This window comes from Thunnus thynnus, chromosome 4 (genome assembly GCF_963924715.1).
Source record: "Thunnus thynnus chromosome 4, fThuThy2.1, whole genome shotgun sequence".
In the NCBI taxonomy this organism is placed as follows: Eukaryota; Metazoa; Chordata; class Actinopteri; order Scombriformes; family Scombridae; genus Thunnus; species Thunnus thynnus.
The window spans coordinates 8,656,908-8,679,384 of NC_089520.1; the positions used below are offsets into that span (position 1 = coordinate 8,656,908).

General features: G+C 40.5%; 2 protein-coding genes across 4 annotated transcripts; both read left to right on the forward strand.

The window, feature by feature from the left end:
* Positions 1–182: 182 nt before the first annotated feature.
* On the forward strand, positions 183–14,782 carry nol8 (nucleolar protein 8). 3 transcript variants are annotated; one of them, XM_067586445.1, is made up of 18 exons: positions 183–395; positions 1,584–1,731; positions 2,507–2,569; positions 3,156–3,234; positions 3,926–4,082; positions 4,529–4,827; positions 5,470–5,735; positions 6,199–7,697; positions 8,886–9,089; positions 9,355–9,480; positions 9,672–9,765; positions 9,944–10,082; positions 10,211–10,294; positions 11,486–11,799; positions 11,887–12,037; positions 12,824–12,885; positions 13,537–13,619; positions 13,966–14,782. In XM_067586445.1, the coding sequence occupies exons 2-18, from the start codon at positions 1,611–1,613 to the stop codon at positions 14,023–14,025; spliced, it is 3,801 nt and encodes a 1,266-aa protein (XP_067442546.1). In that variant the 5' UTR covers positions 183–395; positions 1,584–1,610; the 3' UTR covers positions 14,026–14,782. The 3 variants fall into 3 exon arrangements, with proteins under 3 accessions (XP_067442546.1, XP_067442544.1, XP_067442545.1); XM_067586443.1 differs by having other exon boundaries at positions 184–395; positions 11,884–12,037; XM_067586444.1 differs by having other exon boundaries at positions 184–395; positions 1,590–1,731; positions 11,884–12,037.
* A 150-nt stretch (positions 14,783–14,932) lies between these two features.
* On the forward strand, positions 14,933–22,241 carry gpr37l1a (G protein-coupled receptor 37 like 1a). The gene is made up of 2 exons (XM_067586446.1): positions 14,933–16,064; positions 20,553–22,241. Exons 1-2 carry the CDS (start codon positions 15,393–15,395, stop codon positions 21,579–21,581), a joined length of 1,701 nt encoding a protein of 566 aa, XP_067442547.1. The 5' UTR covers positions 14,933–15,392; the 3' UTR covers positions 21,582–22,241.
* The last annotated feature ends 236 nt before the right edge of the window (positions 22,242–22,477 follow it).

The following is a 22,477-nucleotide window of genomic DNA, read 5'->3' on the forward strand; positions in this document are numbered from 1 at the left end:
AGATATATATACTTTAAAAATACATGTTAGCGCTTTATCAACGCCAACAGACATTAAACAAAAGAGCTGTCAGAGTTGGAAATTGTGGGAGTCCCCTCTATAGATGGCTGTATCTATAGCGTCGGCGATTGCGTATGATCACTACGATTTTGAGCTAATTGAATGGAAAAAATATAACTCCTTCATTGATTAACCGTCACAAGTGAAATGTCGGATAGCTTGACGTGCCGTCATTTGCTTCTGACTTTATTTGCATTTTGATAAAGCTGAATCTCCTGTTAAATAAACCACAGCGGAACGCTTCGGTTTTTGCGGAAACAAGTGCGGAAGGAAAACTGTGCAGGAGTGCAGCCCCCGGACAGAATTAACGGTAACACCAGCTGGGTACATGTGAGGTAAATATTTGTTGGTTTTTCTGTCGATATTAAAGTAAACTGATGATTCGATCGCGATAACTCTATCAGCTCAGTTATACGTGGATTTACGTAGAGGCAGTAGTTAATTTAGATTGTTTGTGTCGCTGTTTTAGTTCCTCCAAAGATTCAGTGAAGTGCTTCAGGCTGAGCTGGATGGAGACGTTTAAGTGCTCTAATCGACAAAACATCATGTCCTGTTATGTTTTCCTGACTTTTTCTCTTTATTTTTTCTCTAAGTGCAGTCTGTCCATCTAGGGACTTTGGCTGAGATCATGTGACCCTTCATATTTACTTTTCCTGGTGAAACTATTGTAGTTCATTAGGTCCACCTACATGTGTAACAGCTCTGCTCCTAGTCCTACCTTCCGGAAAGATATAATGTTCAGTTTTGGTTTGAAATGTTTTATAGGAGTATTTGTTCACCATATATATATCCACGACTAGACTAAATATTGGAAACAGCTCTCAATATAGCACACTACAAGACAACTGCACCACGAGCCTCCAAAATGACCATAATGTTGAATTTACACTTAAAAGGACTTTACAAATGTAAAGTAAAAAGTCCAGGTGCCTTGTAGCTGACAGAGAGGGGCATCCTACACTTCTCTACAAGTCGTAGTGATGATTCTTAAAGCTGTCACCAGTTATGAATCTCAGAATTTTATCTAGTGAGTGACTGAAATGTACAAGTTGGAGCATATAAATAATATCACTGTCATTCCAGTACAAACGGAAGGGAGAAACTGGTTTTGTATCTGTACAGGAAGTTTGTTTGCATAATAATAATTATAATCTAATGATATAATCTAATGATAAATATTTATGTAGGACCTCAACTAATGATTATTTTCATTAATCAATTAAGTGTTTTGTCTACAAAATGACCGAAATAAAGAAACCAGAAAATATTCATATTTGAAAGCCGTCATCTGAGATTTAAACTTTTTTTAAGAGAGTTGTCAATTAATCTAATAGTTGACAACTAATTGATTACTCAGCTAATCTTTGCAGCTCTATACTTATGTATATAATGTTTGTAATTGTATAATGTACTCACACTGAAACAGTCAACAATGTCAGTTCCCATCTATGGTCTATTGATGGATTGATAAGTGGATTGATCAGCATTTAGATAGCTGACCATGGTGTTTCTTGTCCCTGCAGTGACAGTGTTGTCGTGGATACGGAGCAATGCGGCGACTGTACGTCGGCGGGTTGAGCCACTCGATCACCCAGAAGGATCTGAAGGATCGATTTGGAAAGTTTGGAGTTGTGGAAGATGTGGAGCTCCGGACCAGGAAGGACGATGAAGGTGAGGACACTCTCACAGTCATGATGATAATAATTACAGTATTTAATTTTTAAATTCCATTTAATTCTTATTCTTTTTATGCTATATTTCATGTTTTATGTATTCTGAGAACCTTCTAAAACCTGATTGAGATATAATCCACCACAGTTGCTGCTAGATTTTCTGTCAATGCTTTGTGAGACTCTTCTTAAAATTCTCCTTTTGTTGCATTCAAGGACTCGCTCTATCTGATATTTAAGAATCAGCTGCTGAACAGCAAATTTATTAATGCAAGAAATCACATTCACTGTATATTTTTAAGTAATTTTTCTTCTTGTTTGTTTTAAATCTAGCTTCACAGACTGGCAAGAGTGGACCTGGAATTATAGACATGTACAGTGTTAGACTGTAATCTTTCATAACTAGCAAATTATTGGCAATTTGTTAAACTTTAAATTTATGAATGCATCATTTAAATGCAAATTTAACTATTTTCTTTATAAAAGTTTTTTTTCAATGTGTCCATTTATTTGATTAATTATAAGCAACCATATTGAAATTGTTCAACTAGCACACTAGACTCCAGAGATTTATTTAAAAACTGAGTATGATTTTGAAAAACACTCAGTGTGGATTTTAATTACATGTATTTTGTAGTTAATGTGATAATCATACAAAATCATCATTATCATCCTTCAACGAACATAAAGGTTTTTATGCTTCATTGTATGATTGTTGTGTAAATCATATTTTGTCGTGACCTGCATGTGTTCTGACTGTTGCTGTTCTCCTGCAGGGGTTCCTTACAAAACATTCGGCTACATTAACATCAACATTTCAGACGCAGACCTGAAGAAATGTAAGTGAACAGAGCTGCTGCAGGAAATCCTGCATCAACTCAACAGCTTTATGTGTTCTGTGATGTTCTTTCAGGCTAATTGGGACACCTCGGCTGTTATAAGAGCCATGTCATTAAACCTTCAAGTCCTGTTTTAATTAAACAGGAGAAAAAACATCAAAGATCAGTTTCACAGAAGTGTCAATATCTTGAATCAGGCAAATCACTGCACAATTCTGGTTCTCGAAAATTATTGATTTCTGATCTGATCCTCTCCTCCGGAGCAGGTTAGCCATGCAGCATAAGTTATGAATCACCATGGTGATTTGATTACAAATCATTTTGATTAGCTGCAACTAATCATTATTTTCATTATCTATTAATCTACCAATATTCTCAATTAACTGATAAACCATTTTGACTTTAAAGTATAAAAAACTGTTTGTCACAGTTTCCAGAGTTAAAAGTAAGCCAGTTTGTGATAACAGAGCATCTGAGTTAAACCCAAAGATCATGTAGCTTGATAACCCACTAAACTCACTTTGTGATACAGGACTCAGAGCTTGTGTTGTATCATCAGTATGAGATCAGTGGTCTTCTTCTGCAGGTATGACGGTGCTGAACAAATCGAAATGGAAAGGAGGAACTCTGCAGATTGAAACAGCCAAGGAGAGTTTCCTGCACAGGTACGTTCACCTCACCATGAAAGTATTCGGACAGTCCAATATTGACACGAAAATGTCTATGATTATTATAATATATAATAATATATATTAATCTGCCAGTTATTTTCTTGATAAACTGTTTTGACTGTTAAGTGTCAGAAAAGAGTCCAAGGTAATGTCGTTAAGTGTCTTTGGTAAGACATTTAAACAACAATCTAAAACCTGCAGATGTTCAGTTTACAATGATACAAAACAAAGAAAAGCAGTAAATCCTCATATTGGGAAAGCTGCAACCAGAGAATGGTTGATGTTTTTGTTTATAAAATGATTCAAACAATTAATAGATTGTCAGAATAGTTGCCAATTCACTTCTGTCTGTGATTTTGCCTACTGGTATAAAGAGTCTGAGTAGCAGACTGTTTAGACTGTTAAACCTCTGTATTAGCATACAAAATGATTGCAGGTGTGTAAGTAAGCTGTAAGCATCTGTGCATCTGTTTTCAAAACAGATGTGTAGTTTTCCAGATGTAGCTTGTCCCTGACTCTTAACATTCAAACAGATTCCAGTGATTATTGAGGGAAAAGAACAGCGCAGAGAGCTGCATTGATTAAGTGAAAAATATTCCACCTCTCTAAACCACCTGCTGATAATCTTATGCTAATAGCTTCTTCCTGATCCCAGTGTGTGATGAGTTTGTGTTTGTGTCTTCAGACTTGCTGAGGAGCGGCAGGAGGCGGAAGAACAGCGCCTCCAGCAGCCCGCAGCTGAGGACAAGAGACAGAAGATGCTGGACTCCCTCAGCAAAGCTGGTGTACACGACTTCACCATGAAGGCTGCGGTGCCGGGAACCGAAATACCAGGACATAAGGTCCAGTCATCTACTGCTTCCTGTCTCTATCAGGACGTCTGTGTGCATTTATGTGTGTGATGGGAAGCGTCTTGGTTTGGTGTGGACTTCAGATCCAGTAGAGCCTGAGCTATACTGGTTTTTGTGTTTGTAAGATAAATGGGCTCAAAGAAACACATAATATAGATTACAGAATTTTAACCAGAATTTTCCCTTTTTTACCTAAATGTATGCCATGAGAATAATTAAAAAAATTATATAATCACATAGAAATTTAACACAAAGTTGACTTTTAAATCTTGACCAATAATAAGTAATCATTGGTTAAATTTGAACATCACAAATTTCAACATTGTTTATTGATTAGCCTGAAGGGGGCGCCATAATGTCTGTTGAATCGTCTTTATTTGCTGCACAGCACCATGTGTGGGGATGAAGGTGTTGACTGTCCTCCTCTCTGGTTTCAGGACTGGGTGGTCAGTAAATTCGGACGAGTACTCCCCGTCCTGCAGCTCAGTTGTCGGAAAGGCAGCAAAGCTCGAACTCTGAAGTACGACCCGTCCAAGTACAGCCACAACATCCGCAGGCTGAATCCGCCCACCGAGGACGAGCCCACACCTGTCACCCAGCTCACCTGGGAGGTATCGGGAGGAGATGATGACATCAGCAAGAAGAGGCGGGGCGAGTTCCCTCCATTTCAGCCACCGAGACCCAAGAAGAGTCGGACAGACGTGGTCATCTCCCGTAATGCTGTCGGCAGAATCGGGTAACAATGTTTTGTTTTCTACAGTCTGACATAAAGGTTCCACTGGTTTGTTTCTGCAATTCTAAAAGGTTCCTGTTGGTTTCTGTAACGCCCAAACCTCCCAGATTGTTTCTGGTTTCTAACATCCCTGATGGTTTTTGGGATTCCATATTTTCCGGGTTTCTCAAAGGTTCCCTACCAGTTTCTGAGATTCCCAAATGTTCCCAGTCGTATCTAGAATTCAGATGGATTTCTGCAGGTTCCTTGGATTCTCAAAAGTTTGTTTTAATGTTAGAATTCCCAAAAGTATTAACTGGTTTCCTTGATTTTTTTTTTTGAACATCCTACTGGATCTTGGAAGTCTCAAAACTTTGCACTGAGCTTTTAAGAAGTCCTCTTTTCTAGGATTACATATTTTTCAAGTTTTTTTCGAGGATTCTCAGAGGTCCAACTTTTCATTTTCCTTCTGGAGTTCTCGGGTTTCTTCTCGTTTATTGGATTCTCTAATGGTTTCTGTAATTTCTGCTGGTTTTGGGAATTCCAAATTTTCAAGTGCTTTTCAGGATTCTCAGAGTATTAAAATTTACATTTTGATCCCACCTCTGGTATCTACATGGTGTTATTCTGCTCTCATCGGTCTCCTCCGTGTTGTTCTCCTCTTAGATTCGAGAAGATTGAATCTGTCAACAACATCGAGGCTCATCGGGTCACCAACGGATTTGAACTACCAACCTACCACAGACTGGCTCAGAGGAGAGGGGCACTTGTAGCTGACAGTGACGACGATTCAGACGAGGAAATCCGCAGGCTGGTGGCGGTTCAGCAGAGCTCCCATGGTGCACTGTGGCAGGAAGCGGAGGAGGATAACCTGGAAGTGGTCGGACATGACTACTTGGTGAAGTCTGGACTCTCCGGTCAGCAGCAGAAAGGTAACAGACATGTTTTCATCTCCAGGCACTTTATTTCTGTGTATCATCTTTCTTCTTTAAGTCCCAGTAGCTTGTTAAAGTTTTATCGTAGAGAATTGAGACGCCGTTGATGGTGAAGATCAGCTTTTCCTCCATTTTGTTTGAAGTTTTTTTACGTAGTTGAGTGGAGAGGAAACACTTCTGTGCTTGTGTTTCCTTTCCACTCAATACCATATAATGAAAATAAGATAATAAGATAATAGAACAAATTTATTTGGTGGTATAAGAAAACAAAACTTTCTTAAAGAATTAAAGGAAATGTTTTATTATTATTATTATTATTATTATTAAGATTATAAATACGGATGGTTTGTGAATTTAGCACCTGAAGTTCAGGATGCATCCAGTGACCTGGAAAAAACTCTGTAATTTCTTTAAAAATGTGACACAATATGCAAGAACACCTTTTTCTTTGGGTTTCCAGGTAGGCCAGGTGATAAAGATGAGGAAGACTACGATTCCGCCGACACGGATGAATTATTCGCTTCCAGGAAGTCTCCGCCGCAGGAGAAACTTACTCAACTCGCTGCAGAAGACGTCTCGGGAAACAACACAGACAGGAAGAGAAAGACGAAGAAGAAAAGTAAAGCTGGTGAGCAAGAGGAAGAGGAGGAAAAGTACGATTCGTCAGATGCTGAAGAACACCTCCCCTCCAGAAAACCTTCCTCCTCACAGCACAGAGAGGATTCTGGGAAACAGAGTACTGAGAAACAAGGCAGCAGCTCTGAGAACCAAAGTAAGAAGATGACAGTCCTCCCTGTTGTAAAACCCCCTTCCTCAGAATCAGATAGTGATGAGGAGGATGATGATGAATCTGATGATGATGATGATGATGATGAAGATGATGAGGAGTTAGAATCAGCGGATTCAGATTCAGATTTAGATTATGACGCCATGTTTTCTAACGTGACCCGTCTGGAGATCTCCCTGGCTGATCTACAGAAGCTCGCTGAAGCTTCCCAGGAAACCTCTGACACTACATCTCCCAGCATGCTCAGCGAACAAGAAATTAACCTCATGTCCAACCCCGGTGAACGACCTGCTCCCAAGAAAGGCACCATGCCGGAAGAAATCCTCGCTGCCATCATGGAGGAGGACAGCAGCGAAGACGAACGGAAGAAGAAAAAGAAGAAAAGAAAAGACGTCACGGCGACGCTGCTGCCGGCCTTCCAGGGGACGAGAGCGCTGAATGAGGGATCGGAAACAGACGAGTGTCAGAAGAGACAGAAAGAGGAGGAAGAGGAGGGAAGTGTGGTTAAAAAACAGAAGCTGGACTCTGAAGCTTCTCAGCTGAACCACAAAGCAACAGACAGCAAAACCAGCAGGACTCTGAGCGGACAGAAACACACAGAAACGGATAAGATGATGTCAGAGAGCAGTGAGGAAGACGAGGAGGAGGAGGAGGAGGAGGAAGAGGAAGAGGAGCTGGTGAAGAGCGTGGGTACTCCAAAAGTTTTAAAAAAGGCTCCAACTAAAGTTCCAGTAAATGCTGAGAAAGCTGAAACTGGCTCCTCCTCTAGCAGTGATGATGAGGAGGAGGAGGATGATGAGGATGAGGAAGAGGAGGAGAAGATAAAAGCCACTCAGAGCGTTCTTACAGCTAAAACTGCAGCAAAGGCTTCACCTTCATCCTCCAGCTCCTCCAGTGAGGAAGACGAGGACGAGCAAGAGATTCCTTCTGCTAAAGATGCTGTGAAAGCGGCACCTCCCCCTGCTCCCGACAGCGAGTCCTCTTCCAGCGAGGAGGAGGAGGAGGAGGATGAAGAGGAGAAAGTGCCTGCTCCTCCTCGGGTGGTGTTAGGGGCTAAGGAGGAAGAGGAGCGGCAGAGGAAGGCCAACATGAGGAGGCTCGCTGCCGTCCAGCAGAGACAGAAAGAAGCTGAAGAACACAAGAAGCTGATCCAGGGAGCTCTGGCCAACCTGGTGGGTTCAGAGTGTGTGAGGATCAGATCAGACCTTCAGACCATTTTCCCCAGTTTGCCCAGTTCTCAAAACACTGTTTAAGGTTTCATATTTGGCCTAAAGGGTTTAGGTTGAGTTCTGCGTTTAGGTTGTTCCAACAAAATCATTTTAGACTTTTACAATGTTTAATCATAAGAAATTTAAAAATCGATCAATTAAAAATCTATATTTTAATTAAACTGATGTAATTCTGACGTTGTAAACAGTTTAATGAAATGTTGGAAACAAAACTGATGAATTAATTTTTCAGTGATTGATCAGCTCTGGGTTAGACGTCTTTTAACTCTTCCTTTTGTCACATTGACATTATCATCAGCTTTTAAGTTTGATATGACAAACGTGTTAGATTTACACATCCAGCAGATAAGGAGCAAGATTATCACTCATCTGGAGTCAAGTCTGTGTCGACATGATGGATATAAATCCAATGTTCACATTTTTGGTCTCCACTAACTCCTAAGAAAAATATCCGGCTCTTTAGCTGCTAAATGCTCCACATTAATTCAAAATTGAAATCAACAATAAAGAAATGGAATTGGCAAATTCTATTTCCGTATTATATTTTTATTTTTACCGTTTTATTATAATTTTCTACTTTAAAGAATCCTTCTAGACGTGTGTTAAGATATACAATATGTAACAAAACTGAGTACACTCATGGTCAGTGTCGCGAAAATCTTAATTACAAATCCTGTTGTTCTTAGACAAAACCCAAGAAGAATTAAGCAAATTCACCTGAAAAACAGAATGTTTCACTAATTAAACTATAATGAAAAGTCCATGTTCAAGAACAAACAGCAACAAAAGTCAGACCACCCTTCATTCTTTTATTTTTCAATATTGTTCTGCCGTTCTTCATAGATGATTCTTTTCAGCTGCTCTTTGCTGGAGGGGTTTGTTGTTCTACTTTCCTCTTTAAAATACTCTAAAAGTGTTCTGTTGGATTCAGGTCAGAGGAGATACTAGTTTTCACTTTTTACTTCTTTAAAAACTCTGATGTGATGTTTGCAGTGTGTTTGGGATCATCGTCATGTTGGAAAATTCCTTCTCCCGTCAACTTCGTTAAGACTGGAAGTTCATTGTTTCATGAAAGGATGAAACTGAACCAATAATAATTAGAACATTGATAACAATATTGATCTCCATTAGGACACTCCAGCGGCAGGAGCAGGGAAACACATCGTCTTTGGCTCTGATGATGATGATAATGATGATGATGATGATGAAGATAAGCAGCAGACACCCTCAGAGATCACAACGTCAAAGAAGACCCTGTTCCAGGACAGCCAATCAGAGGACGAGTCCACAGATGATGAGGCAGCAGCCAATGAGAACGGCCCAACAAAAGAGAAGGTGAGTGAAGAATGACAGATCTGAGAGAAAACTACATCAGATGATATTTAGTTCACTCAGAATCTGTCCGAGAATTTATATAAATATCTATATTTATTTATTATTAAAGTGAATATTTAGCCATGAAGAGACAGAAGATTTTAACTGATCAAAGCGACCTCACAACAGTTTTCTCTTTCTTATAAAAGTGACAAGAAATCAAACTGAATCTGCTGTTAATTAACTGTTTGTGTGTGTGTGTGTGTGTGTGTGTGTGTGTGTTCAGGTGCGTCTGAAGCCGTCGGGCCCTCAGCTGTTCGGCAACAGTGAGGATGAGGAGAATGGCGATGAAGAGGAGGATGACAGCAGGTTTGACATCAGGCCTCAGTTTGAAGGTCGAGCAGGACAGAAGGTGAGAAGAGTTCACGCCGTGCGGCACTGTATGCTAACTGTTACAATTACATAATAAAGGATACGTTCACTTTACTGACATGCTCATATGTACATTGAAAGTATTATTGATCGCTGTAATTGTTGTGATTGAAGCCTGCCTCTGATGTTTGTTTGTTTGTTTGTTTGTTTGTTTGTTTGTGTATTGTCCAGCTGATGGAGCTGCAGTCTCGCTTCGGGACAGATGACCGTTTCCGGATGGACTCTCGATTCCTGGAGGAGGATGAGGACAAAGAGGAGGAGTCAGGTGAGGCTGAGTGTGTGTGTGTGTGTGTGTTCGCTCTGGTCTGGTCAGATGTTTGTTGGTGTGAGACGCTCTTTGTCGTGTACGCTGTGTTTTGTCCTGTTTGTAAGTTCTCGCACTGAAGTGAAACCTGTGAGCATCACTTCCTGGTGAATAAATAAAACAACTGTTGTTGATTCAGAGAGGAAGACGAGCGTGACCGAGGAGGACGAGGCTCTTGAGGAGGAGAGGAAGAAGAACCTGTCCATCCTGCAGAGCGTCCTCGGCAGCAGCCAACAAACCTGCAGCAGCAAGACAACCGTCAAAGCCAAGACCTTCAGGTCAGCCTTACACACACACACACAGTCTGGACCACAGACGTTTGTGAACTGGAACTTAGTGTTTCAACACGTGATATTAAAAGGGAAGAAATCAATAAATTAAATTGTGATAATGTGTGTGTTTGCAGAGACGTCTCAGCGCTCCATTACGACCCCAGCAGAGAGGAACACGCTGCGTTTGAGACCAAAACAGACGAAACCAAGAAGGAGAGGTACGAACACAGAAACTAGTAATGATCCGATCTGTATCAGCATCAATACCGACCTTATAGATAGACAGAATATCAGCCATTGTTGATCAATTCACAGTGATAAAGCTGACGTTTTATATTTTTATTATTGTCAAATAAATAATAATAAAAAATAATAATGACAAATCCCACGAGTAAGACCTAAAACCTTCCTTACCCTGTCTGTCTGCCGCAGGGCTTACTGAAGATGTAAAACTTCAAAAATGGCCGACAAATACATAGTCTCATTTTTAAAGGGGATATATTGTAGAAAGGGAGATTTCCATTTCTTTTTTTGATTATAAAGCAGGTCTATGTGCTTTACAAATACTGTGAAAATGTCAAAACGCTCTGTCCATGGAGAAATATACACAGCCTGTATTCAGAAACTGCACCTTTAAACGAGCCATTTGGACTTCTGTAAGGTTGTGATGTCACAACTATAAGCTCAGCGTTTATTCCTCCCAATACCAACGGGACCCCCCGCCCCTCCTGAAAGAACAAAAAAAAAAAGTTTATTTATGTTATTTATCTAATTAATGTGCACTCGTTTCATTTCAGCTCAGTGTGAGAGTCTCTACTGCGTTTTGCTGTCATATGGTTGCGCTAGTTTCTACTTCCTCTCCTCTGCGCTCTGTGTGCTACAGTCTGTTACCTGTGGTTGGCCTGGGCGTGTGTCACTCAGAAAACAGTCAGCCAATCAGAAGAGAGGAGCATTGAGCAGACACAATGTACATGGCTCGTACAGCTGTAATTAGGTGCTTTTTGACCGTAAAAACATGCAAATATTTGTAAATAGACCACAAAAATGAAAATATTAATTAATTAATACACATTTGATGCTCTAGTGAGTATTTCCAGCAGCAGCAGATGTATGTGGGATTGATTCAAAATAAACTAGTGTGTGTGTGTGTGTGTTCCTGGTAAAGAAGGAACATGTCGTCTAATGTAAATGTGTGACTCATTTATGTGTTGTTGTTAGTTTTTAGACAACAATGGAGGTCTACGTCACAGAGGAATAAGAAATATATGACTTTGTGCACAGACAATACTTGTTAGTAGGATAGAAACTCACTAAAATCCAGTCAACATGTACTCAAACTAAATCATATCCACCTTACTCTCTCTACCTGTACATCAGTAAATCTATCATGTGATCTGTTGTCTTCACAGCAAGTCAGCCAGGAGGAAGAAGAGGGAAGAGGCTCAGAAACTTCCTGATGTTTCTAAGGAGATTTTCTACGACGTGTCCGGAGACCTGAAGGCCCTGTTCGGTCAGACGAAGGATGACGTCGCTGGAGGAGAAGAGAAGACCAGCTGGGACCAAGAGGAGGAAGAGGAAGAAGTGGACCAAGGAGGGAAGGAAGAGGAGCAGATCCCTCTGTCATCTCTCCTCTCAGCAGATACCAGCGCAAAGACAGAGGAGTCGTCCGGATTTAAATTCTCCTTCTTTGGAGACGACACAGAGACAGGAAGTACAGAGACGGGTAGGTTAAATCTCAGATAATTATCTCAGACTATCTCAGAGGGAAGATTTGTTCCCAGTTTTAAATCTTTCTGTCTTTCTCCAGCAGCAGCAGAGTACAAGGTGGAGAGCATCCAGGCTCCAAAGGTGTCATGGCAACAAGACCCACGTTTACAAGACAGCAGCTCGGAGGAGGAAGAGGATGAGGCGGAGGAGGAGGAACATGAGGAGAAAATCAGCACTGTCGCTAAAACCACAGAGTGAGAAAAATCAAGTGTTGATCCTCTGTGTTTTTGACGTGTTGTCAACTGTGTCTTGAGTGAAAGGGTTTCTACTGGAGCTGCAACTAACAACTGTTTTCATTAGTCTGTTGATTATTTTCTTGATTACTTGTTTTATCCGAAAGATGTCAGAAAAATAAGAAAATGAACCAGAACTCAAGATGGATGTCGTCAAATTCCTTGTTTTATCCAACAATATATCCAGATTTATTCAATTAAGTGTCATTTATGACAAAGAAAAGCAGCAAATCCTGACATTTGAGAAGCTAGGATCAGTGAACATTTGGCATTTTTGCTTGAAATATTATTAATCGATTATCAAAAAAGTTGCTGGTTAATTTTCTGTGGATCAACTAATTAATCAGTTAATCGACTAATCATTTGAGCTTTAGTTTCTACCTGCTCTGAATGTCCACACTAGAAGGCAGGATGAAAACCGTCAAGATTTCTCCCCTCAAAGGTTTTCACAGTGTTGCATTCGGATGTTCACACGAAAAATGAAAGATGTAGTTGTCTGAAGAATTTCAAACAAAATTTGGCCAATCGCTGCATAAAGTAGGCATCATTGTCGGATTGTCTGTTTCAAGAAGTTAAAACACTTGTAGGACGCAGTATGTTGAGTGCGTCCTACAGAGAGAGTCCTAATTTGACCACCCTGTGAAAATAAAAGATGAATGAATGAATGTTTGAAGTATACTGAAGCCTTAACGCTCACCTGTAGACCTGTCATCTGAATGTGTGAATGTTTGTGTTAACTGTTCACAGAGAGGAGACCCCCTCGAAGAAAGAGCTCTTCTTCTTCTACCCTGAAGACAGCAGATTGACAGGTAGGATGGAGTGTGTGAGTGTAGAGAATATAAAAAAAAAACAGATATTACTTCTCTCCTAGCCACAGTTACGATCCCAGTCCTCTCTTTCTTAAAGGATATGGCTGGCGATTTTCTATATTTTTATTATTGTCAACAAATCTTATGTGTAGAGCCATTACAAATTACATAACTTTAGTACAAAGTCAAGAGTTTGTGATATGTAGCACAACAAGCTAGTGACGCACTGTAAACAGCAAAGTGTTCTTGCTCATGCTCAGTGGCGTCTGCCTTACAAGGAGCTTCTCCCCGGAGACTGAAAACATGATCGCTGCTATTAATCTTTGGAGCTTTTTCTGAACAAGCGAACGTACCCAAAACCCTTTGGGGTGAAAGAACATGTCACCCAGTGCAATGGTGTGGCTCATTGACATGTTTTTAGCAGTTTTACTACACAGAGGAATATGATATATAATTCATTTTTGGTTTGGCTCTGAACATGAGATTAGTTGACAATAGGAAAAATATAGAAAATAAGCAGCCGTATGTTTTACTTGTTAACTATCTTAGCTCCTGTCTTAGCTGGTGAAACCAACATTTCAGAGAACAAGAGGATTTCCTGAAATGTTGTACTGTTACTTTGTGGTCTAAACCTTCTCTTTCCTCCATCAGAGGGTCCAAGGTTGTTCTGTCGTTCCTCTCAGCTGGAGGAGCAGAGGGAGCAGTGGGAGGAAATGAGGAGCGCGCTCAGACAGGTATGTGAACTTTTCACATGAACATTATCAAAAACAGTCTCACCATGTGTCCCCAGTTAATAACATTTACACTTAGTTTTCTGAGGACATATTTGCAGATTCTTCCCTTCTGATTCTTATGGACATTTACAGATTTTTTGCACACATTCACATATCTTAAATATGCATGTACGATTAGAGAAATGTCTCAACTTTACTCACACATTTGCAAATAATCCAGCTACAAAAGTCGTCTTTTTTTTGTACGTGTCAACAGAATTTTATATCATTGTAGATAAAATGTAATATAAACCTCAGACTGAGTGAAGATGTGAACTGATTCGGGGATTCATGTCTGTTTCCACAGGAGTACCGCAAGAAACACAAAGATGCCCGCAGGAAGCTGAAATCCTCCCACAGGAGCTGAGGATTATGGGAAGTGAAGTCTCTGTGTTTCAGTTTTGGACTCACTGGTCTGGACTTCAGAATCAGGAGCTGACAGATTATTTCCTTCCTCTTGGTGTCATTTTGACTGATTTTTAACAGTCTGAAGGAGGGAAGAAGAAGACCAGACATCAGGAGAAAGTTAAAGAATATCAGGTTTATTTTTTTATTTTAATAAACACTGAGAAGACATTTTGTTGTCAGAGCTTCCTGATGAAACAGCTGCATCTGATTTTCTCGTTGAACTTCTGGACAAACAGCAACAGCAGCAGCAGCCAGTCACAGCTTCAGAGGACCAAACCTGTTAGACATAAATGAATAAATGAATGAATAAAATAAACAAAATGGTCAAATGAACAGAGAAATAAATATATTAATAATAAAATAAAAATAATAAATATGAAAAGGTGTAATAACTTTATTATCTGTCATTGTTGCTTCAGGGTTCAGGATAGACGTATTTTGTTAATCCATTAATTTATTTCTTGTCATTTATTTCTCCATTTATTTGGCTATACTATTCATTCATTCTTTTTTCTTTTTGCATTAGTCAGGTTTGGTCCTCCATACATCACATCATATAGTATATTTCTGTGTCACTGTTGGTGCCACAGCTGGAGTCAAAGTAATGAGTCTTGTGATTTTCACTGTGGACTTGTTTGCCTCATTACAGTTGATTTGAGAAGCTTCAATGTCACTTTGTGCTGTAAAATAAAGTGAAATGAGATTGTTTATCTGAACATGAAGATAACTTTCAGTTTGTGTCTTGTTTATCAGATGGATTTAGCTAAAACGAAGGCAGTCCTGCAGTAAATCCTTACTGAAGGTTACAATATCAACTTCATGGTCATTTTGAAGGCTGTAGTTTATTTTGCTGTTGAAGGTGTTATATTTGTGTTATAATGTGTCTGCCTTCTTTGACATGAAAGGATCAAACTATTAGGAATACTTCTCTGTATAAAAAACAGCTTTGCCGAAGTGGTTAAAAAAACAAACAATTGTCTGAATTTAAACAGTCTGCATCCTCTCCTGACTCAGAAAAGCTTCACTGTTTGCTCACATTCAGTGTTTCTTTATTGTGAAATGAATAACCGGAAGTTCCGTGTTGTATTAAATGTGTCTTGATGCTGGTGAATGAAAAGTGCTGAAGTGAACAGCGGCAGACTCACAACTTCTGCATCAGGACCACAAAGAGGTCTGCCAGCGAGACAAAGTGTTTTATGGACGTTTTTATTTCAAGGGTGAAATATTTGTTGCAGCACATGTCTGTGAAAGAGGCAGATAACACGGACCTGTTCAGTTTAGTTCAACGGTAAAAAAAAAAAAAAAAAAAAATTAATAATAATAAAGATGAGCCCGGTTCTGTGTCTTCTGCTCCTCTTTCTCCGGACTACGGAGCTCCGTCATGTCCACCCGGCTCACACAGCCCGGGAGTTTCAGCCGGGGTCCGAGCTGGAGACGCAGCGGGCGGAGGATGCTGGCACGCCGGCTGTGGGGACAGAGGAGTCCCCGCCGGGAAGGACTCTGCACCGGGTTGAAAGTTCAGAAGTTTCCGACCTGAAGCGAGTCGCCCGGGGAGCCAAAGACGGGAGTTTCAGGAAAAGAGACCCGCACTCCCCGAGCAGTTTCGGGCATCCGCGACGGTTCGATGACCCGGGCGGTTACTTCACCACCCCGCGGAGCGAGCGGTACTTCTCCGCCCTGCCGGGTAACTCCTCATCGGGTCGCGGGTTGGGGCTCCTCAACCCGCTGTTCCCGGTCACCGACGGCTCCTACTGGGCGTACGCCGTCATGCTCCTCGCGCTCGTGCTGTTCGCCGCGGGCATCGTGGGGAACCTCGCGCTCATGTGCATCGTGTGGCACAACTTCTACCTGAAAAGCGCGTGGAACTGCATCCTGGCGGGTCTGGCCTTCTGGGATTTCCTCGTGCTGTTCTTCTGCCTTCCCGTGGTCGTCTTCCACGAGCTCACCTTGAAGAGGTTGCTAGGAGACCTGTCCTGCAGGCTCGTGCCCTACCTGGAGGTGAGAGGCTGAACCTGCTCGTGAGGGGCAGGTTGTAAACTTTTAATTAACTCAATTAAAGTTGATTTAATCGGGGGAAAAGCTAAATTATTCAGGTTTTTATTTAATTTAATAAGATGAAGGCTATTTATTTGTTATTTCTAAAAAAAGAAAAAAAGGTTTAACTGAAAAAAGTTAACATTTTTTGTATTTACATATGTTTCCTTTAAGAAAGTTTTGGTCAACACCTTTCTAAAAGTGCTTGAGGTAAACATCAGGTAACTATAGCAACAGTTACTACTAAGTTTTACACTATTTTACCAGTTTACTCCAGTGCTGCATCTAATGATTTTTAATCTAATTATCTTTTTTGTTAATCTCTTGATTACTTTTTTTAAATTAATTACTTAGTGTATAGGCTAAAATGTTCACACAGTTTCCCAGAGTCCAAGAGGATGTCTTCAAATGTTTTGTTTTATCCGACTGAAAGTCTAAAACTCAAAAATGTTTCTGTTCAGAACAATCTAAAACAAAGAAAAGCTGCAAATCCTCACACTGGAGAAACTGTAACCAGAGAATAGTTGATGTTTTGATTGGACAAATTCTCTGTTACTGCTTTGAGTGATTATTGAATTGACTATTTGTTCAAACACAAGTTAACTCTGTGTATAAACTAACTACACGGTGAGTAAAACTAAATGCTACTAAAAGTTTTAGTGGTCTGTATCTGTACCAAAACTGAGATATCATCCAGCCGTAGTGAGGCAAAGAGATCTGAAACAATTTAACGTGATAATTAACTTCAGACAGTCCTGTTTCTTTTTCTAAATAGACAGCCAGTCTCCACACTATTAGCTCTGTTTTTACCCCCCATGTTAGACTAATTGTAATGTTTTCCAGTTTAATAAAGAGACATCCAGGTCTGTGATGAATGGCCTGTTTGTGTCTTGTTGCTCCACAGTTTCACACTCAGTGAGCAGTCTTCACTTTCAACAGACGAGCTGTTATTGCCTGTTTGGCCCCTTAGGCTGTCTGTTGTGAACCATCGGGGGAGGACAGGGCCCCGCATGAAACGACTCTTCTTCCTCAGCTCACAGAACCGAACAAAGAAACACAGAGACACAATTATCAGGAACTGGGAAGTTTATTTAAAGGTTCAGACTCAGAGTATAGAGATCCCAATCTAAGTCTCAGTAATGATGAAAGAGGAAATAATATTATTGCTGCCTTTAACAAAAAAGGAGAAAATGAAGATAAAACAGAAGTTCAGTCCAGTTCAGAGAGAGAAGTTCTTTGTTAGTACAGAATATCAGCTCAGGATGGACCTGCAGACATTAAAGATGATGTTATTTTGAAACTAGTGCTTCTCCAGCAGAATTTAATTCCTTGCGGCTTGGAGAAATCTTTGAAATAACATGAAATCCTTTGTAATGGGAAATATGACAGTTCATATAATTTCAAAAATACTTTCCTGGGAAGTTTTCCGCATGTTGGAGTTGTGTTCAATTATAAGCTGTTGTTTTTTCGAGAGGTATTTCCATGAAAGAAATGCTTTATTTAAATAAGACTTGCAAAGAATAGGACTGGGTAATATATCGATATTGTGATATGAGACTAGATATCATCTTAGATTTTGGATATTTTAATATCGTGATACAGTATAAGTGTTGTCTTTTCCTGGTTTTAAAGGCGACATTACAGTAAAGTGATTTAATTTTCTGAACTTACCAGACTGTTCTAGCTGTTTCATTACTTGCCTTTACCAACTTAGTCATTATATCCACATTCCTAATGATTATTTATCAAAAATCTCATTGCGTGAAAACAGCAATAGTCATCACTATAATATTATCATAATATCGATAACGAGGTATTTGGTCAAAAATATTGTGATAACTGATTTTGTCCATATCATCCAGCCCGACTTGCAAAAAATGTGATTGAACAGCCAACAATGAAAAATAGAAAACATCTGCATACCAGGGCCTTTAAATCACCTGCTGTCCAACAGGGCTGATGAAGATGTGGTTGAAATCTTCACATCACAATATTAGTAAGAATACTGTTTGATATTGATACAGTATATCACAATATCACATTAGATTGATTTGGCAGGTGCTTTTATATTAAGTGACTTAACTTTTTTTCCCCACATATGCTCAAAGTTTGAAATATGAACAGAAGGAACTGGGAATCGAACCACCAACCTTTTAATCAATGGATCAATGGAACTGTTCTGCTCCATGTTTGGACTGATGCTCATGTGATCAACACAAAATTGATTGCCAACTATTTTGATAATTGATTAATTGTTTTGGGTCATTTTTAAAGAAAAAATGTTAAAATTCTCTGGTTCCAGCTTCTTCAATATGAGTATTTTCTGACTTATTTAGTCTTCTATGATAGTAAACTAAATATCTTTGTGTTGTGGCCTGTTGGTTGGGACAAAACAAGACATTTTGGTGAACATTTTTCACCATTTCCTGACATTTTAAAGACCAACTGACTGAGCGATTAATCAAGAAAATAATCGACAGATTAATTGATGAAAATAATGGTTAGTTGCAGCTCTAATTTGGACAACAGGAATGTGTAGAACTATAACATAATAAGATCATATCACCACAATATGATTCTCCTGCTAATTGATTAATTATAATATTGACTTACCGTCCGTCCCTTTAGTCCTGAGCATTATGTTAGTTAAATTTAAAGCTTGGCCAATCAGTAGTTTAGAGGGTGAGTTACCCTCACAGAGTAATAAATTAGAGCTCTCGTCAGCCTTTCTACTGCTGTATTTTCAGCGCCTTCATCAGTCTCCTGTTTGAACACTGACACAGAGTCCGCCGGCCTGTGGAGTCCTTGTTTTTAGCTCTAAACCAGCTCTATGCACCTACAGAGCTTTAACTCACTGAAGTGGAGTTTTACTCATTTGTAATAACAGCTTGTATGAAGCGGTCTTTAACAAGGTCGGGCTGCCGGCCCCCTCGATTCTGTGTTGCTTCATCTATTTTTATGCTAATGAATGAACGAGTTTCTTGCTAATTAATTAATGTTTGTTAAAATGCTCTTAAGCAGTTTGGAGAGTTGTATTGAGCGGTGTGTAAAGCGGGTCACGCTGCCAGCTGCCTCCCTGCTCTCTTAGTTAAACTATTTTCATGCTAATTAGAGCTTTGTGTTAATTATCTTGAGTTGTGTCTTAAAGGTTTGAGGTCATTAAGCACTCACAGAGGGGAGGACAAGACTCTATAATGATAGTCTGTGTTTTTGGCCAAAACCACAGACTTTAATGTGCACGAGGCACCAATAACTGTCTCCAGTCTGTAGGATAAAAGCTGTTACAACATACTGTCTCTCTATTCCCACTGTGACTCCTTTTCTTTCACCGTTTCTGTATTCTAAAGGTCAAGAAAGACAGTTTCTTACAGCTTAGCTCTTATTATGTAGTTTGGCTAATTCCCCAATAGTTTAGCATAACAAGGCAGATGAAAGCCTTTAACTTAAGCCTAATTCACACTTCTGACTGGTTTCCTTGACTGGCTTCCTCTCCATAGCAATGACAGCTGAGGTTCATGGGTAATGTAGTATTTATAGCCTCTACCATGGAAAACTAATGGAAAAAATATGATTTCTCTGAAACAAGGTTAAAATAATTAAAACTGTTGGCCATAACATAAACCTATAGGATTTTTACATGATCCAGGAAAGTTCCCTGTTTCTGTGTTGAGAAACATCCATTCAATATCCACAAAGACACCCACTTTGCAGCTCTGCTAAAGCTATAGACCTGACATTTTGGGGAATACACTTATTCTCTTTCTTTTTGAGACTAAAGATGTTCCGCAGGGGGAAACAGATTGCCAACAGATTACAACACCTCTAAAGCTTGTTAATAACGAACCATATCTTGTTCGTTTAATCCACACACAAACAGAAATGTAAAAAACAAAAGTTGTGCTTGAGGGGGAGTTACATGCTGGAGCTGACTCTCACTTTGAGATTTGATCAATGAGGGCAGCAAAATGGTCTCAGGTTCCTCCCACAGTCCAAAGATATGCAGAACAGATTAATTGGAGACTCTAAATTGTGAGTGTGATTGGATGTTTGTCTACTTTATCTACCATCCAATGTAATCTGGGGGTTCCTCCATCTCCTGCGACCCTGCAAAGGATAACATGGAATAGATAATGGACTCAATGGATTATTATAATAACCCTCTTATTTATGACTTTTAAACATTTATAACTGCAGGTGACTTACTATTATTCTATCCCTGACAAATGTATTTTATAATATATTACAGTGTTATTGATAAACCGAAACCCAAATCTAAAAACCTAGCATCAAAGCGGTCTTTATTATTAATTAAAGAGCCTGATAAAAAGAGAGGATCATCCTGAAGGGGGATCAACACCAGCCAAAGTGATACTGTAAAGATAATTTTCTGCCCCAAGTAACTTGTGGGATTAACCTTCACTTCCACTCGCCTCTCTGTCATTTCTCCATCAGGTGACCTCTCTGGGTGTGGCCACATTCAGCCTCTGTGCTCTGAGTATTGATCGCTTCCATGCGGCCACCGGTCCCGGGCCCCTTCACACGCCAAAGGTGGAGCCCTGCCAGTCCATCATAGCCAAGCTGTCCGTCATCTGGATGGGCTCCATGGTGCTGGCCGCCCCCGAGCTTCTGCTGTGGCAGCTCCTCCAGGAAACCGTCAGCCTGCCGGTACTCCCCACCGACCTGCAGCAGAACCATCCGGGAGGCTCGCTGATGGCTGCATTTAGAGCCCGAACAGACGGGTTTGTGATGGATATCTGTGTCCGTGAGCCGTCTGTGGAGCTCCCGGAGAGCATCTACTCTCTGGTGCTGACCTACCACGAGGCCCGGATGTGGTGGTTCTTTGGGTGTTACCTCTGTTTGCCTCTGCTCTTCACTCTGGCCTGCGACTTAGTGACCAGGCAGGTGTTAGCCCAGCGTGTGATGCAGAAACCCGGCAGTGAAAAGGTGACTGGCAGGTTATCCTCGTCCTCCTCTGCATCTTCCTCCTCGACAAAGAAAAAGCAGAATGTGAGGGAGCACAGGCTGCGCTCTACTGTGATGGCGCTCACCATCTTGTACATCACGTGCAACCTGCCGGAGAGCATCTGTAACATCACCTTGGCGTACATCTCTGTCCCCATGGCCTCCGCCCTCCCGGCTCTGGCTCTCTCTGCGCTGGGTCTGATTGGACAGTTCCTGCTGTTCATGCGTTGCTCGGCGACGCCGGTGTTGCTACTGTGCCTGTGTCGCTCTCTGGGTCAGGCCTTCATGGACTGCTGCTGCTGCTGCTGTGACGAGTGCCTTCCTGACGGCAATTCCTCCTCATCCTCCTCCGCCTCAACTGCCGCCACCTCCACCCTTTCCTCGCCAACATCACTTTCTCCATCCTCCCTGTCTCCCTCCAGCAAAGACGAGACCGTGAAGAGCGTGTCGCCGACAGAACCAGCAGTCTGCTACGACAGGGCCAAAGACTCCTCAGCAGCTCTTGGGACGCCCTGCTGAGGTCCAGAACTGCTTTTAACGACAATTTTTAAGGATCATTTAGGTTTATTACAGCTTGGTTCTTATTTTTGTGCTTTAGTCCATCATTACTAGCAATCATAATAACATTGTTCTCACCAAGGTAAAAGCTTAGATCTGGGAACATGGTCACACCGCTAAAAAGATGTCTGACGGGACAAGAAACACGAGCAGTCAGACCATCAGACAGGGTGGAAACAAACCAACAGTTTATCCAGATTACACAATATGGCCAAAAGTGTGTGGACACCCATGACTGGGGCTGTTTTTCATGGTTTGGTCTGGGCCATTTAGCTCCAGTGAAGGAATTCTTGATGCTACAGCACACAATGATAAAGGCCCTTCCTGTTTCAACATAATAATGCCCCAGTGCACAAAACACAAAGCCAGGTTCATAAAAATGGTTTTCCCAGTCTGGTGTTTGGTGTGCGTTCACTGGCCTGCACATAACTTTTACCTCTACTCCCGTTCTCCTTCATTTTCTCTTCCAAATAAATTTGTCTAACCTGTTAGTTTGTTTCCAACATGTCCGATCATCTGCTGTTTCTTGACCTGCTATTAACAATGTTATTATTGCTGATAGAAATGATGGACAAAAGTACCAAAAAAACCAAGGTTGCAATAAATTGGAATAATCCTTTAGTCTCAGTCTGGATGAACTGACAGTGTAAAGTCACTGTAGAAGCAGAAACTTGTCTGACTAGAGTTAGATCATTATATTCGATAGAGCATGCTCTTTTAAAAAAGGAGTTTTTAGTGTTGTCCACTTGTGATGGATTTAATCCCATTATTTTAGGACTCATTATTGTTTCAGTTTCTTTATGATACATTTCACATGTAATAGTTATTAATAATGTTCTAATGCTCATTCAGGATAT